Source organism: Somniosus microcephalus, chromosome 11 (genome assembly GCF_052327205.1).
Source record: "Somniosus microcephalus isolate GS21.2 chromosome 11, FLI_Smic_1.0, whole genome shotgun sequence".
Lineage (NCBI taxonomy): Eukaryota > Metazoa > Chordata > Chondrichthyes > Squaliformes > Somniosidae > Somniosus > Somniosus microcephalus.
In genome coordinates, this window is record NC_140997.1 from 7126029 (window position 1) to 7142040 (window position 16012).

At 58.0% G+C, this 16012-nt stretch overlaps 1 protein-coding gene across 2 annotated transcripts in view; it reads left to right on the forward strand.

The window, feature by feature from the left end:
- The first annotated feature begins 9684 nt into the window (after positions 1-9684).
- The window catches only part of ubfd1 (ubiquitin family domain containing 1), a 28448-nt gene continuing 22120 nt past the window's right edge, over positions 9685-16012 (forward strand). Inside the window, exon 1 of one of the 2 annotated variants that reach the window (XM_086000086.1) lies at positions 9685-9776. In XM_086000086.1, coding sequence (XP_085856212.1) covers positions 9761-9776 — 16 coding nt within the window. In that variant the 5' untranslated portion in view covers positions 9685-9760. The remainder of the gene's footprint in view (positions 9777-16012) is intronic. The other variant, XM_086000087.1, reaches the window with a different exon arrangement.

Below are 16012 nucleotides of genomic sequence, written 5' to 3' on the forward strand. Positions count from 1 at the left end.
ACCTAGAAGGACAAGGGCAGCAGGCGCGTGGGAACACCACCACCTCCAAGTTCCCCACCAAGTCGCACACCATCCTGACTTGGAAGTATATCGCCGATCCTTCATCGTCGCTGGGTCAAAATCCTGGAACTCCCTCCCTAACAGCACTGTGGGAGTACCTTCACCACACGGACTGCAGCGGTTCAAGAAGGCGGCTCACCACCACCTTCTCAAGGGCAGTGTTCCCCAGATAACCCACTCCTTAGAAATGTATAGGAACAGGAGGTGGCCATTCAGCCCCTCGAGCCTGTTCCGCTATTCAATCAAATCATGGCTGATCTGTATCTTAACTCCATCTACCCACCTTGGTTCCGCAACCTTTAATACCCAAAAACAAAAATCTATCAATCGCAGTTTTGAAATTTTCAATTGGCCGCCAGCCTCAACAGCTTTTTGGGGGGAGTTCCAGATCTCCTCTTCCCTTTGTGTGAAGAAGTGCTTCCTGACATCACCCCTGAATGGCCTGACTCTAATTTTAAGATTATGTCCCCTTGTTCTGGACTCCCCCCAACCAGAGGGAATAGTTTCTTTCTATCTACCCTATCAACTCCTTTAATCTTCTTAAACACCTCGATTAGATCACCCTTTAATCTTCTACACTCGAGGGAACACAAGCCCAGTCTGTGCAACCTGTCCTCGTAATTTAACCCTTTCAGCCCCTAATACTAATTTTGTGCCTTCAGCATTTGGAATCGCCTCAGGTTTTCATGTACTTGTAGGAACGGAGGTTCCTATCAAAAAGACTGAGTTCGACTCAGGTAATTAAATTAATGAACTTTAATGAAATCAAACGAGTTTAAACTGGAAACTGCTAGAACACATCAATAACAGGTCTGCTCTCCTTGAGGGCTCCACGAGGACTGATCCCCTGATCAGGAGACTGACGTCATGACGTCATCACGTTCTTCCTGCCATTGGGGCATCACGTGACTAACGGCATGACATCATCGCGTTGAAACCGTGCTGTAAAGGTAACTAGACATTGTACAGTCAAACAGTGTAATTAAAGGTACAGGCACAGACAGTAACTACATTGCTGTTAAAGGAATTATGTACAACCGCTCTGAGTCCTTTGGTGGCTCCGCCACATGCGCCCCCCCAGAATTGTCTTTAACAGAAAAGGTGAGGCGAGGAGGAGGCCTGATGAGCCTGTCCGATCGACTTCGATACCCTGGTAGAGGAAGTTGACGACCGGTGGACGAGTTGGCAGTCGGTGGTGGCTGAGCAGGCGCGGCGAGCGCAGTCGGGTTGTCAGGCGGCTTTGGTTGATCAGGTGCGGCGGCAACGGGCGGTCGGCCACGTTTGGGTGGTTGAGCAACTACGACAGGGTGGCCCAGGTCCAGGTGAGCCGGCTTCAAGCGGTCCACTGAGATGTGATCCGGCTTCCCTCCGACGTCGACCAAAAAGGATTTGTCTCCCGGTTCGATGACACGGAACGGACCAGTGTAAGGGGGCTTGAGCGGATTCCGGTGAGCGTCGTGTCGGATGAAGACATACTCCGCATTCTTCAGTCCCGGTGGCACGTAGGAGGTCTGCAAACCGTGATTGGACGTAGGGATCGGAGCAAAGCATTTGGCCGCTTCTTGGTGGCGAACGAGTTGCCGGGAGGCGGACCATGGCTCTGTGGGAGAAGGGAGGAATTCTCCTGGTACATGGAGCGGCTGGCCATAGACGAGTTCAGCCGAAGACGATTGTAGATCGTCTTTGGGCGCCGTACGGAGACCCAACAGGACCCATGGGAGTCTGTCCACCCATCCTGCGCCTTGAAGACTGGCCCGAAGAGAGGCTTTAAGCGACCTGTGGAATCGCTCGCAAAGTCCGTTTGCCTGCGGATGATAGGCGATGGTGCGATGAAGTTTGGTACCGAGCCCCTGAGCCACAGCGTTCCAAAGATCCGAGGAAAATTGTGGCCCACGGTCAGAGGAGATGTCCGCCGGTACCCCAAAACGGGTGACCCAACAGGAGATGAAAGCTCTAGCGACGTCTGCCGACGTGGTGGAAACCAAAGGAATAGCCTCTGGCCACCTAGTGGTGCGGTCCACTATGGTGAGGAGATGAGTATAACCCTGGGAAGGCGGAAGCGGCCCCAAAAGGTCCACATGCACGTGGTCGAAACGACGCTCCGGAACAGTGAACGCAGCCACTGGAGCCTTGACATGACGCTGGACTTTGGCCTTCTGGCATACGACGCAGGTATTAGCCCAGTCACGGACGTCGATGTGCATACCTTTCCAGACAAACTTGGCTGACATAAGCCATTGCGAAGCTTTCATCCCTGGGTGCGACAACCCGTGTATGGCATCAAAAACCCTCCGGCGCCATGCGACTGGCACTATGGGACGAGGAACTCCCATGGAAACGTCGCAAAGGAGCATGGCACCTGCGGTCTGGAAGACGACGTCAGTCGCTTGGAAGCTAGAGGGAACGGTTCGATATGATTGGACCTCCAAATCCGAAACCTGATCTGCCGCCATGAGGGCGTAGTCGATTCCCAGGTGCACCGCGTGGACCGTCGCACGGGAGAGGCAATCTGCCACCAGGTTGTCCTTACCAGACACATGTTGAATGTCCGTGGTAAATTCGGAAATGAACGTCAAGTGACGTTGTTGACGAGCGGACCATGGTTCGGTGGTCTTGGCCATGGCGAACGTAAGGGGTTTGTGGTCGACAAAAGCCGTGAAAGGGCGCCCCTCCAATAAAAACCGGAAATGGCGAATGGCGAGGAAAACGGCCAGTAGTTCCCTATCGAAGGTGCTGTACATTTTTTCATTTGTTCGTAATTGACGGCTGAAAAACGCCAGCGGTTGCCACGTGCCGTTGACCCACTGTTCTTGCACCGCACCGATGGCGTAGTCTGACGCGTCGGTGGTAAGGGCGATAGTAGCACCTGGCAGTGGGTGTGCCAGCATGGTTGCGTTGGCCAAAGCGTTCTTGGTGTCGCCGAATGCCTGGATCATTTCAGCTGTCCAGCTGATTGGATCTTTACCAGACTTGCCCTTGAGGGCCCCGAACAAGGGTTGCATGAGTTGAGCCGCCTTGGGGATGAAACGGTGGTAGAAGCTGACCATCCCCAGGAACTCCTGCAAGGCCTTGACTGTCGACGGCCGCGGGAAAGAATTAACCGCCTCAACCTTCGTCGCCAAAGGGATGGCGCCGTCCGATGTTATGCGATGTCCCAGGAAGTCGATTTGTTGCAGGCCGAACTGACACTTGGCCGGGTTGATGATTAAGCCGTGTTGGCTGAGACGCGTAAAGAGGGAACGCAAATGGGAGATGGTCTCCTCCTTGCTGGCACTGGCGATGAGTATGTCGTCAAGGTAGATGAAAAGGAAACGCAGGTCCCGAAGAACGGAGTCCATTAAACGCTGGAATGCCTGTGCTGCATTCTTTAAGCCAAATGGCATCCGCAGGAACTCAAAGAGGCCAAAAGGGGTGATGACTGCGGTTTTCGGGACGTCTTGTGGGTGCACTGGAATCACAGAATCACAGAAACCCCACAGTGCAGATAGAGGCCATTTCGGCCCATCGAGCCTGCACCGACACATATCCCACCCGATCCCTGTAACCCCTACACCAACACATATCCCACCCTATCCCCGTAACCCCACGTATTTAATCCCCCTAACACTAAGGGTCAATTTATCATAGCCAATCAACCTAACCCGCACATCTTTGGACTGTGGGAGGAAACCGGAGCACCCGGAGGAAACCCACGCAAACACGGGGAGAATGTGCAAACTCCACACAGACAGTCACCCGAGGCCGGATTCGAACCCAGGTCCCTGGCGCTGTGAGGCAACAATGCTAACCACTATGCCACTGTGCTGCCCATTGGTGAACCTGGTGATATCCGCGGACGAGGTCGACTTTAGAGAAGATAATATTTCCCGCCAAGTGGGCCGAGAAGTCCTGGATATGCGGGATCGGGTACCAATCCGGAGTGGTGGTGTCGTTGAGGTGTCGGTAGTCACCGCATGGCCACCAGCCACCGCCTGGTTTTGGCACGATGTGGAGAGGCGAAGACCAGGGACTGTTCGATCGCCTAATGATGCCGAGCCGCTCCATTGTGGTGAACTCCGTCTTCGCAGCTGCAAGCTTGCCAGGCTCGAGCCTTCTAGCACGCGCATAAACCGGGGAGCCAGTAGTGGTGATGTGATGTTCAACACCACGTTTCATCGCCGAAGAGGAGAAGGTGGGGCTTGTCAGCTCCGGAAACTCCCCGAGGAGCCGCGTGAAGTCATCTGGAGGGGGGAAAGCACAGGCAATGGAGCGCGCCACGGAGGTACCGTGGTAGCACGGAATTGAGTGGAAGGTGGCCGCGTTGATCAACCGGCGGTGTCGGACATCGACTAGCAGGCTGTTGGCACACAGAAAATCTGCCCCTAGGATAGGCTGTGAGACTGTACCCGTGACGAAATCCCAAAAGAAGCGCTGACCGCCAAAACAGACTTCGACCCGCCACTTTCGGAACATTCGAATAGCTGCACCATTAGCCGCTATGAGGGAAAAACCGAGGTTCCCAGTCTGCGTGTCGAGCTTCGACGCAGGTAGAATGCTACACTGCGCCCCGGTGTCACAAAGGAAAAGGCGGCCCGAGAGGGAATCGGTGATATAGAGGAGTTTCCCCGTAGAACCGACAGCCATCGCCACCGCGGAATGCCTGTTAGACTTGGTCATCCGTCGCCAGGGACGCCGCCTGCGCCGCCTTGTTTCTTTTTTTGGCGAAAAACTGCAGGGGGAACGGCAGCATCGTGCTTTCACGCCGAAACGGGTGTGGTAGGAGCACCAGCCCGCTGTAGGCGAAACCGGGACCGCGTCTGTGTGGGTTGGGTGACTTGTGGCCGCGCAGCACTGCTGGGTAACCATGACAATCTTATCGGCTTTGGCCACAAGCTTGGCGCAGTCAGTAATGTTGGAGCTGGCCAGGGCAGCCTGAACCTGTTCAGGCAGTTGATAGAGGAAAATCTCCCGGAAGATGAAACATTCCGGTTCAGCACCCAAGAGCGTGAGCATTTGGCTCATGAGCTCGGACGGTTTGGAGTCCCCGAGGCCGGGCAGCATGATGAGCCGGCGAGCACGCTCCGACTTTGATAGCCCGAAAACCTGAAGCAGCCGCGCCTTAATCGCATCATACTTGCTGTCAGTAGGAGGACTACCGATGAGGCTGATGATCCGTGATGCAGTTGCGCTGTCGAGGGCGGCGACCACGTAATAATAACGGGTCTGATCTGCGTTGATGTTCCGAATGGCGAACTGGGCTTCAGCCTGGATGAACTAGGCGTCTGGTTGTTGCTCCCAGAACTGTGGCAGTTTCAGCGTGACGGCGTTCGTGTCCATGTCGAATCTTCCACGAAAATCGTTCGTAGAAGTCGGGGTCACCAATGTAGGAATGGAGGTTCCTATCAAAAAGACTGAGTTCGACTCAGGTAATTAAATTAATGAACTTTAATGAAATCAAACGAGTTTAAACTGGAAACTGCTAGAACACATCAATAACAGGTCTGCTCTCCTTGAGGGCTCCACGAGGACTGATCCCCTGATCAGAAGACTGACGTCATCACGTCATCACGTTCTTCCCGCCATTGGGGCATCACGTGACTAACGGCATGACGTCATCACATTGAAACCGTGCTGTAAAGGTAACTAGACATTGTACAGTCAAACAGTGTAATTAAAGGTACAGGCACAGACAGTAACTACATTGCTGTTAAAGGAATTATGTACAACCGCTTTGAGTCCTTTGGTGGCTCCGCCACATACTCATGTTTTATTCCCTCCAGTACGAGTGAAGGAATGTTTAATACTCTAACTGTTTGAGCTACATTGTTTGGTGCAACTATTGATTTTTACAAGTGGTAAGTGTCCTTGTATTTGAGCTCTCAGCTTTTGGAGCCTGTAACAGATGTTTTTTTGAAAGCGGCTGCGAGTATTCTGGGTTGTTCCTGTGTGTGGAGTCTCCCTTTGTTGGAATGCCCAGTGTCTGGGATGGTGGTAAGGCAGCTACATGTGCTGGGTCATGGGTTCTGTGCCAGTGTGGAGCCAGGAGTTTACTTTGTATATACAGGAAACAGAACTCAACTCACATGATTTTCCGAATAAGTAGGAAATGGGTAATAATCCTTAATGGAATGGGAATGACTGCTGATATATGGCACCTTTCGTGATCTCAGCACATCCCAAAGTACTTTATAAACAATGAAGTACTTTTAAAGTGTAGTCAATGTTATAATCATAGAATCATAGAATGATACAGCACAAAAGGAGGCCATTCGGCCCATCGTGCTTGTGCCAGCTCTTTGAAAGAGGAACCAATTAGTCCCATTCCCCCTGCCCCCCCCCCCGCTCTTTCCCCACAGCCCTGTAAATGTTGTTCCCATCAAGTATTTATCGAATTCCCTTTTGAAAGTTACTATTGAATCTGCATCCAACGCCATTTCAGGCAGTGCATTCCAGATCAACAACAACTCGCTGGATAAATTTTGTTCCTCATGTCGTCTCTGGCGCCGTGGCCAATTGGCACACAGCAAGATCTCATGAGCAACAATGAGATAATAACCAGATCATCTGTTTTAGTGATGTTGATTGAGGGATAAATATTGGCCCCAGGACAATGGTAAGAACTCCCCTGCTCCTCTTCAAATAGTGCCATGGGATCTTTTACGTCCATCTGAGAGGGCTGACGGTGCCCCGGTTTAACGTCTCATCTGAAAGACGGCTCCTCCGACAGTGCAGCACTTCCTCAGCACTCCACTGGAGTGTCAGGCTGGATTATAGGCTCGAGTCTCGACCTTCTGACTCAGAGGGGTGAGTGCGACCACTGAGCCAAGGCTGACACAAATTAAAATGATCCCAACAACAATAACAACTTGTATTTATATAGCGCTTTTAACGTAGTAAAATGTCCCAAGGTGCTTCACAGAAAGAAAGACTTGCATTTATATAGCTCCTTTCACAACCACCGGACGTCTCAAAGCACTTTACAGCCAATGAAGTACTTTTGGAGTGTAGTCACTGGAGTAATCGGAGTATTTATAAGATAAAAGTTTGACACTGAGCCACAAAAGGAGAAATTAGAGGTAGGTTTTAAGGAGCATCTTAAAGGAGGAAAGAGAGGTAGCGAGGCGGAGAGGTTTAGGCAGAGAATACCAGAGCTTAGGGCCCAGGCCACAGAAGGCACAGCCGCCAATGGTGGAGCGATTATAATCAGCAATGCTCAAGGGGGCAGAATTAGAGGAGCGCAGATATCTCAGGGGGTTGTGGGGCTGGAGGAGATTACAGAGATAGGGAGGGGCGAGGGCCATGGAGGGATTTAAAAACAAGGATGAGAATTTTGAAATTGAGGCGCTGCTTAACCGGGAGCCAATGTAGGTCAGCGAGCACAGGGGGTGAAGGGTGAACGGGACTTAAGAACATAAAGAATAGGAGCAGGAGTCGGCCATTTGGCCACTCAAGCCTGCTCCGCCATTCAATGAGATCATGGCTGATCTGATCTTGGGCTCAGCTCCATTTCCCTGCCCGCTCCCCATAACCCTTGACTCCCTTATCGTTCAAAAATCTCCCTATCTCCACCTTAAATGTATTTAATGACCCAGCCTCCACAGCTCTCTGGGGCAGAGAATTCTTGGCGCGAGTTAGGACACGGGCAGCCGAGTTTTGGACTGAGCTCACGTTTACATAGGGTAGAAGTCTACATCCTAGGGTACTTAAGGAAGTGGCCCTGGAAATAGTAGATGCATTGCTGATCATCTTCCAAAATTCGATGGAATCTGGATTGGAGGGTAGCTGATGTTACCCCACTATTCAAAAAAGGTGGTAAAGAGAAAACGGGGAATTACAGACCGGTAAGCCTGACATCGTTAGTGGGGAAAATGCTAGAGTCCATTATAAAAGATGTAATAGCAGAGCACTTGGAAAACAGTGACAGGATCGGACAAAGTCAACATGGATTCACAAAAGGTAAATCGTGCTTGACTAATCTACTGGAATTTTTTGAGGATGTAACTGGTAGAATAGATAAGGGAGAACCAGTGGATGTGGTGTATCTGGACTTTCAGAAGGCCTTCGATAAGGTCCCGCATAAGAGATTAGTGTGTAAGGTTAAGGCACATGAGATTGGGGGCAAGGTATTGACTTGGATAGAGAACTGGTTGGCAGACAGGAAGCAAAGAGTTGGAATAAACGGGTCTTTTTCCGAGTGGCAGGCAGTGACTAGTGGGGTACCCCAGGGATCGGTCCTTGGACCCCAGCTATTCACAATATATATTAATGATCTAGACAAGGGAACTAGATGTAATATCTCCAAATTTGCAGACGACACAAAGCTGGGTGGGCGTGTGTGCTGTGAGGAGGATGCCGAGAAACTCCAGGATGATTTGGACGTGTTGGGTGATTGGGCAGAAACATGGCAGATGCAATATAACGTGGATAAATGTGAGGTTGTCCACTTTGGTGGCAAAAACAGGAAGGCAGATTATTATCTAAAAGGCAATAGATTGGAGAAGGGGAAGTGCAACGAGACCTGGGTGGCCTTGTGCATCAGTCGCTGAAGGTAAGCATGCAGGTGCAGCAGGCGGTTAAGAAGGCAAATGGTATGTTGGCCTTCGTGGCGAGAGGGTTTGAGTACAGGAACAAGGATGTCTTGCTGCAGTTGTACAGGGCCTTGGTGAGACCACATCTTGAGTATTGTGTGCAGTTTTGGTCGCCTTATCTGAGGAAGGATGTTCTTGCCATGGAAGAAGTTCAGCGAAGATTCACCAGACTGATACCTGGGATGGCAGGAATGACGTATGAGGAGAGATTGAATCGATTGGACTTGTACTCGCTGGAGTTTAGAAGAATGAGAGGGGATCTCATTGAAACTTATAAAATTCTGACAGGACTAGACAGACTAGGTGCAGGAAGGATGTTCCCGATGGTCGGGGAGTCCAGAACCAGGGGACACAGTCTAAGGATAAAGGGTAGGCCATTTAGGACAGAAATGAGGAGGAATTTCTTCACCCAGAGAGTGGTGAACCTGTGGAACTCTCTACCACAGAAGGCGGTGGAGGCCAGTTCATTAAATATACTCAAGAAGGATCAAGGGGTATGGGGAGAAGGCAGGGACAGGCTACTGAATTTGGATGATCAGCCATAATCTCATTGAATGGCGGAGCAGGCTCGAGGGGCTGAATGGCCTACTCCTGCTCCTATCTTCTATGTTTCTATGAATGTGGGAGGCCAGCCAGGAGTGCATTGGAATAGTCATCTCCAACACCATCTCTGCTGATGAAGTTGGAGTGCGAGCTCCAGAAAGAGAGTGTGGACCCTCCAAAGCCTGAGAGGGTGAGAGGCTGCAGTTAATGGACAGAATGCAGCGGCCCCAGCCTCAGCCACAACACTCCCAGACTTTGTACGTTGCAATTAATCAGCTGGGCTGCTCCATTGACCACGCCCACCAGTTGCCAAGTGGTCGCGTAGCTGTCAATCACCAGTCCCCGCCCCCAGCGACTGTCAATCATCAGTCCCCGCCCCCAGCGTCTGTCAATCGTCAGTCCCCGCCCCAGCGACTGTCAATCATCAGTCCCCGCCCCCAGCGACTGTCAATCATCAGTCCCCGCCCCCAGCGCCTGTTAATCACCAGTCCCCGCCCCCCCCACCCTGTGCCAATCAGATTTGAGCGGCGGTGGCGGCAGCACGGCCCGGAAGCGGAAGCTGCTAGCGGGCTGGGGTCAGGCGGACGGCCATGGCGGCTCAGGGCGGTAGGTGGCGGCTGCGGCCGAGCGCGGCGTTCGGTGCTCCGGCACACCAGAGCGGGGCTCCAGCCTCCGGCCTCCACACAGGCCCGGCCGGTGCTAATGACTCATTGCAGGGAGCCTCATGTCACCGCACTGTTGCGGAACGGGGGCCCGAGGCCTAGTGGGGACCGGAGACTGGGGGGGTGCGAGGGGCGGGGCAAGGGACGCGAGGGGCGGGGCGAAGGGGGTCAAGGGGCTGGGGGTGCGAGGGGGGGAAGGGGGTCAAGGGGCTGGGGGTGCGAGGGGGGGAAGGGGGTCAAGGGGCTGGGGGTGCGAGGGGGGGAAGGGGGTCAAGGGGCTGGGGGTGCGAGGGGGGGAAGGGGGTCAAGGGGCTGGGGGTGCGAGGGGGGGAAGGGGGTCAAGGGGCTGGGGGTGCGAGGGGGGAAGGGGGGTCAAGGGGCTGGGGGTGCGAGGGGGGAAGGGGGGTCAAGGGGCTGGGGGTGCGAGGGGGGAAGGGGGGTCAAGGGGCTGGGGGTGCGAGGGGGGGAAGGGGGGTCAAGGGGAAGGGGGGTCAAGGGCTGGGGGTGCGAGGGGGGGAAGGGGGGTCAAGGGGCTGGGGGTGCGAGGGGGGGAAGGGGGGTCAAGGGGCTGGGGGTGCGAGGGGGGGAAGGGGGGTCAAGGGGCTGGGGGTGCGAGGGGGGGAAGGGGGGTCAAGGGGCTGGGGGTGCGAGGGGGGGAAGGGGGGTCAAGGGGCTGGGGGTGCGAGGGGGGAAGGGGGGTCAAGGGGCTGGGGGTGCGAGGGGGGTCAAGGGGCTGGGGGTGCGAGGGAGGGAAGGGGGGTCAAGGGGCTGGGGGTGCGAGGGGGGGAAGGGGGGTCAAGGGGCTGGGGGTGCGAGGGGGGTCAAGGGGCTGGGGGTGCGAGGGGGGGGAAGGGGGGTCAAGGGGCTGGGGGTGCGAGGGGGGTCAAGGGGCTGGGGGTGCGAGGGGGGGAAGGGGGGTCAAGGGGCTGGGGGTGCAAGGGGGGTCAAGGGGCTGGGGGTGCGAGGGGGGGAAGGGGGGTCAAGGGGCTGGGGGTGCGAGGGGGGGAAGGGGGGTCAAGGGGCTGGGGGTGCGAGGGGGGGAAGGGGGGTCAAGGGGCTGGGGGTGCGAGGGGGGGAAGGGGGGTCAAGGGGCTGGGGGTGCGAGGGGGGAAGGGGGGTCAAGGGGCTGGGGGTGCGAGGGGGGTCAAGGGGCTGGGGGTGCGAGGGAGGGAAGGGGGGTCAAGGGGCTGGGGGTGCGAGGGGGGGGAAGGGGGGTCAAGGGGCTGGGGGTGCGAGGGGGGTCAAGGGGCTGGGGGTGCGAGGGGGGGGGAAGGGGGGTCAAGGGGCTGGGGGTGCGAGGGGGGTCAAGGGGCTGGGGGTGCGAGGGGGGGAAGGGGGGTCAAGGGGCTGGGGGTGCAAGGGGGGTCAAGGGGCTGGGGGTGCGAGGGGGGGAAGGGGGGTCAAGGGGCTGGGGGTGCGAGGGGGGGAAGGGGGGTCAAGGGGCTGGGGGTGCGAGGGGGGTCAAGGGGCTGGGGGTGCGAGGGGGGGGAAGGGGGGTCAAGGGGCTGGGGGTGCAAGGGGGGTCAAGGGGCTGGGGGTGCGAGGGGGGGAAGGGGGGTCAAGGGGCTGGGGGTGCGAGGGGGGGAAGGGGGGTCAAGGGGCTGGGGGTGCGAGGGGGGGAAGGGGGGTCAAGGGGCTGGGGGTGCGAGGGGGGGGAAGGGGGGGTCAAGGGGCTGGGGGTGCGAGGGGGGGAAGGGGGGTCAAGGGGCTGGGGGTGCGAGGGGGGGAAGGGGGGTCAAGGGGCTGGGGGTGCGAGGGGGGAAGGGGGGTCAAGGGGCTGGGGGTGCAAGGGGGGTCAAGGGGCTGGGGGTGCGAGGGGGGGGAAGGGGGGTCAAGGGGCTGGGGGTGCGAGGGGGGAAGGGGGGTCAAGGGGCTGGGGGTGCGAGGGGGGAAGGGGTGTCAAGGGGCTGGGGGTGCGAGGGGGGGAAGGGGGGTCAAGGGCTGGGGGTGCGAGGGGGGAAGGGGCTGGGGGTGCGAGGGGGGGAAGGGGGGTCAAGGGGCTGGGGGTGCGAGGGGGGAAGGGGGGTCAAGGGGCTGGGGGTGCAAGGGGGGTCAAGGGGCTGGGGGTGCGAGGGGGGGAAGGGGGGTCAAGGGGCTGGGGGTGCAAGGGGGGTCAAGGGGCTGGGGGTGCGAGGGGGGGGAAGGGGGGGTCAAGGGGCTGGGGGTGCGAGGGGGGAAGGGGTGTCAAGGGGCTGGGGGTGCGAGGGGGGGAAGGGGGGTCAAGGGGCTGGGGGTGCGAGGGGGGAAGGGGGGGGTCAAGGGGCTGGGGGTGCGAGGGGGGAAGGGGGGTCAAGGGGCTGGGGGTGCGAGGGGGGGGAAGGGGGGTCAAGGGGCTGGGGGTGCGAAGGGGGTCAAGGGGCTGGGGGTGCGAGGGGGGAAGGGGGGGTCAAGGGGCTGGGGGTGCGAGGGGGGGAAGGGGGGTCAAGGGGCTGGGGGTGCGAGGGGGGGGAAGGGGGGTCAAGGGGCTGGGGGTGCGAGGGGGGAAGGGGGGTCAAGGGGCTGGGGGTGCGAAGGGGGGAAGGGGGGTCAAGGGGCTGGGGGTGCGAGGGGGGGAAGGGGGGGTCAAGGGGCTGGGGGTGCGAAGGGGGGTCAAGGGGCTGGGGGTGCGAGGGGGCAAGGGACGGGGGTGCGGGGGGGCAAGCGACTGGGGGTGCGAGGAGGGGGTAAAGGATGGGGTGTGGGGGGGTCAAGGGATGGGGTGCGGGGGGGTGCAAGGGACTGGGGGTGCGAGGGGGGGCAAGGGATGGGGTGCGGGGGGGCAAGGGACTGGGGGTGCGGGGGGGCAAGGGACTGGGGGTGCGGGGGGGGCAAGGGACTGGGGGTGCGGGGGGGCAAGGGACTGGGGGTGCGGGGGGGCAAGGGACTGGGGGTGCGGGGGGGCAAGGGACTGGGGGTGCGAGGGGGCAAGGGACGACGGGGGCAAGGGACTGGGGGGGTGTGGGGGGGCAAGGGGGGTGTGGGGGGGAAGGGTGGGTGTGGGGGGGCAAGGGGGGTGTGGGGGGGCAAGGGGTGGGGGGGCAAGGGGTGGGGGGGTGGGGGGGCAAGGGGTGGGGGGGGCAAGGGGTGGGGGGGTGGGCGAGGCAAGGGGGGTGTGGGGGGGTAAGGGGTGGGGGGTGGGCGGGGCAAGGGGTGGGGGGGTGGGCGGGGCAAGGGTGTGTGGGCGGGGCAAGGGTGTGTGGGGGGGGCAAGGGGTGGGGGGGGTAGGGGGTGGGCGGGGCAAGGGGTGGGGGGGTGGGCGGGGCAAGGGTGTGTGGGGGGGGCAAGGGGTGGGCGGGGCAAGGGGGGTGTGGGGGGGCAAGGGGTGGGGGGGCAAGTGATGGGGTGTGGGGGGGGCAAGGGACTGGGTGGGGGGGGCAAGGGGCTGGGGGTGCGAGGGGGGGAAGGGACTGGGGGTGGGGGGGTGTGGAAGGGACGGGTGGAGGGTTCAAGGGGCTGGGGTGCGAGGGGGAAGAGGTGGGGTGGGTCTGGGGTGCTAGGGGGGGCAAGGGGCTGGGGGTAGGAGGGGGGCAAGGGGCTGGGGGTAGGAGGGGGGCAAGGGACTGGGGGTGCGAGGGGGGCAGAGGGACTGGGGTGCGGGGGGGCAAGGGGCTTGGGGTACGGAGGGGGAAGAGGGGTGGGGGGGAAGAGGGGCTGGGGGCGGGTGGGGGAAGAGGGGCTGGGGGCGGGGGGGGAAGAGGGGCTGGGGGCGGGGGGGGGTGAAGAGGGGCTGGGGGTGGGGGGGCAAGGGATGGGGTGTGGGGGGGGCAAGGGACTGGGTGGGGGGGTCAAGGGGCTGGGGGTGCGAGGGGGGGAAGGGACTGGGGGTGGGGGGGTCAAGGGGCTGGGGGTGCGGGGGGGTGGAAGGGACGGGTGGAGGGTTCAAGGGGCTGGGGTGCGAGGGGGAAGAGGTGGGGTGGGTCTGGGGTGCTAGGGGGGGCAAGGGGCTGGGGGTAGGAGGGGGGCAAGGGGCTGGGGGTAGGAGGGGGGCAAGGGACTGGGGGTGCGAGGGGGGCAGAGGGACTGGGGTGCGGGGGGGCAAGGGGCTTGGGGTACGGAGGGGGAAGAGGGGTGGGGGGAAGAGGGGCTGGGGGCGGGTGGGGGAAGAGGGGCTGGGGGCGGGGGGGGAAGAGGGGCTGGGGGCGGGGGGGGGGGAAGAGGGGCTGGGGGCGGGGGGGGGGGAAGAGGGGCTGGGGGCGGGGGGGGAAGAGGGGCTGGGGGCGGGGGGGGAAGAGGGGCTGGGGGCGGGGGGGGAAGAGGGGCTGGGGGCGGGGGGGGGGAGAGGGGCTGGGGGCGGGGGGGGGAAGAGGGGCTGGGGGCGGGGGGGGAGGAGGGGCTGGGGGGGAAGAGGGGCTGGGGGGGGAAGAGGGACGAGGGGGGGCAAGGGACTGGGGGGTGCGAGGGGGGCAAGGGATTTGGGGTGCGAGGGGGGCAAGGGACTGGGGGTGCGGGGGGGGGCAAGATAAGTTATGGGTCGGGGAAGCAGCTAAAAGCTTATGGTCTTTGGTATCTGCATCACATGAGCGGTTCGGGATATTTTAAATCTGTCGAGCAGACTCCCTTGGGAGATGGTGGGAACAGTTAGTATTAAATGAAAATTTGATAGTTTTCTTTCAGAAAATAATATTTTGGGATACAGTGTCTGAGTAATTTGAGACATGATGTGGTGAGTGCAGCGAGCTCGGGAGGAAGAGGTGACTTTGGACCTCTGGTTCCCAAAGCTCTCCACCACTGGGGGTTTTACTCACCTCATTGATGGAGATTAGTCAACAACTCCATTATTGTTGTATCATGTGACTACCAGGATGACCAGGGGACCGAGTACACGTGCAGCAACTGTCGATAGGTGTTGCAGTCAAGTTCAAGGTTTGAAGTTGAGGAACAGGGGCCAGCCCTGTCGCGTTTGTGAGGCTGAAGGATTCTTCGAGTGCACGTACCAGAAAACGGTCAACTCACTGGGTCGAATGAGGAATCATAGAAAAATAGGAGTAGGCCATTCGGCCCTTCGAGCCTGCTCCGCCATGCAATATGATCATGGCTGACTATCTCAATACCATATTCCCGCTCTCTCCCCATACCCCTTGATGCCTTTTGTGTCTAGAAATCTATCTTATCTCCTTAAATATATTCGGTGACTTGGCTTTCACAGCCTTCTGTGGCAGAGAATTCCACAGGTTCACCATTCTCACTCAACTTGTCTAAATCGCCTTGAAGCCTCTTTGCATCCTCCTCACAACTCACAATCCCACCTAGTTTCGTGTCGTCAGCAAACTTGGAAATATTACATTTGGTTTCCTCATCCAAATCATCATTGATATATATTGTGAATAGCTGGGGCCCAAGCACTGATCCCTGCGGTACCCCACTAGTCACCGCCTGTCACCCTGAAAAAGACCCATTTATTCCTACTCTCTGTTTTCTGTCTGTTAACCAATTTTCAATCTATGCCAGTGTATTATCCCCAATCCCATGTGCTTTAATTTTGCACACTAACCTCTTATGTGGGACTTTATGAAAGGCCTTCTGAAAATCCAAATACACCACATCCACTGGTTCTCCCTTATCTATTCTACCAGTTACATCCTCAAAAAACTCCAGTAGGTTTGTCAAACACGATTTCCCTTTCATAAATCCATGTTGACTTTGTCTAATCCCGTTGATATTTTCTAAGTGTCCTGTTATCACATCCTTTATAATAGACTCTAGCATTTTCCCTACTACTGATGTTAGGCTAACCGGTCTGTAGTTCCCTGTTTTCTCTCTTCCCTCCTTTTTTTAAATAGTGGGGTTACATTTGCCACCCTCCAATCTGCAGGAACTGTTCCATAATCTATAGAATTTTGGAAGATGCCAACCAATGCATCCACTATTTCCATGGCTACCTCTTAGTACTTTAGGAAGACGAATGGATGACTGTCCATTGAGGAAAGAGGAGTGTCGGCAGGAGGCTGTGAAGGTCGCCTGAGGGTGTTGAATTGACGGGCGTTAAGAGCAATCTCTTGCTATGTCGCGCAGAGTGCAGAAAATGGAGAAAAAATCTCTGGGAAATGCCAGGAGACTGCAGTGACCTGTATCAATAACACCAATCCCCCCACTTACCTTCTGCTACTTGAGATGTCCTCGACTCTCAAGAACTCATCCCTCTCCCTTTTGGATGGACTGCAGTGAACCCATACTTGCTACACGTTCTGTTGTGGTCTTTCG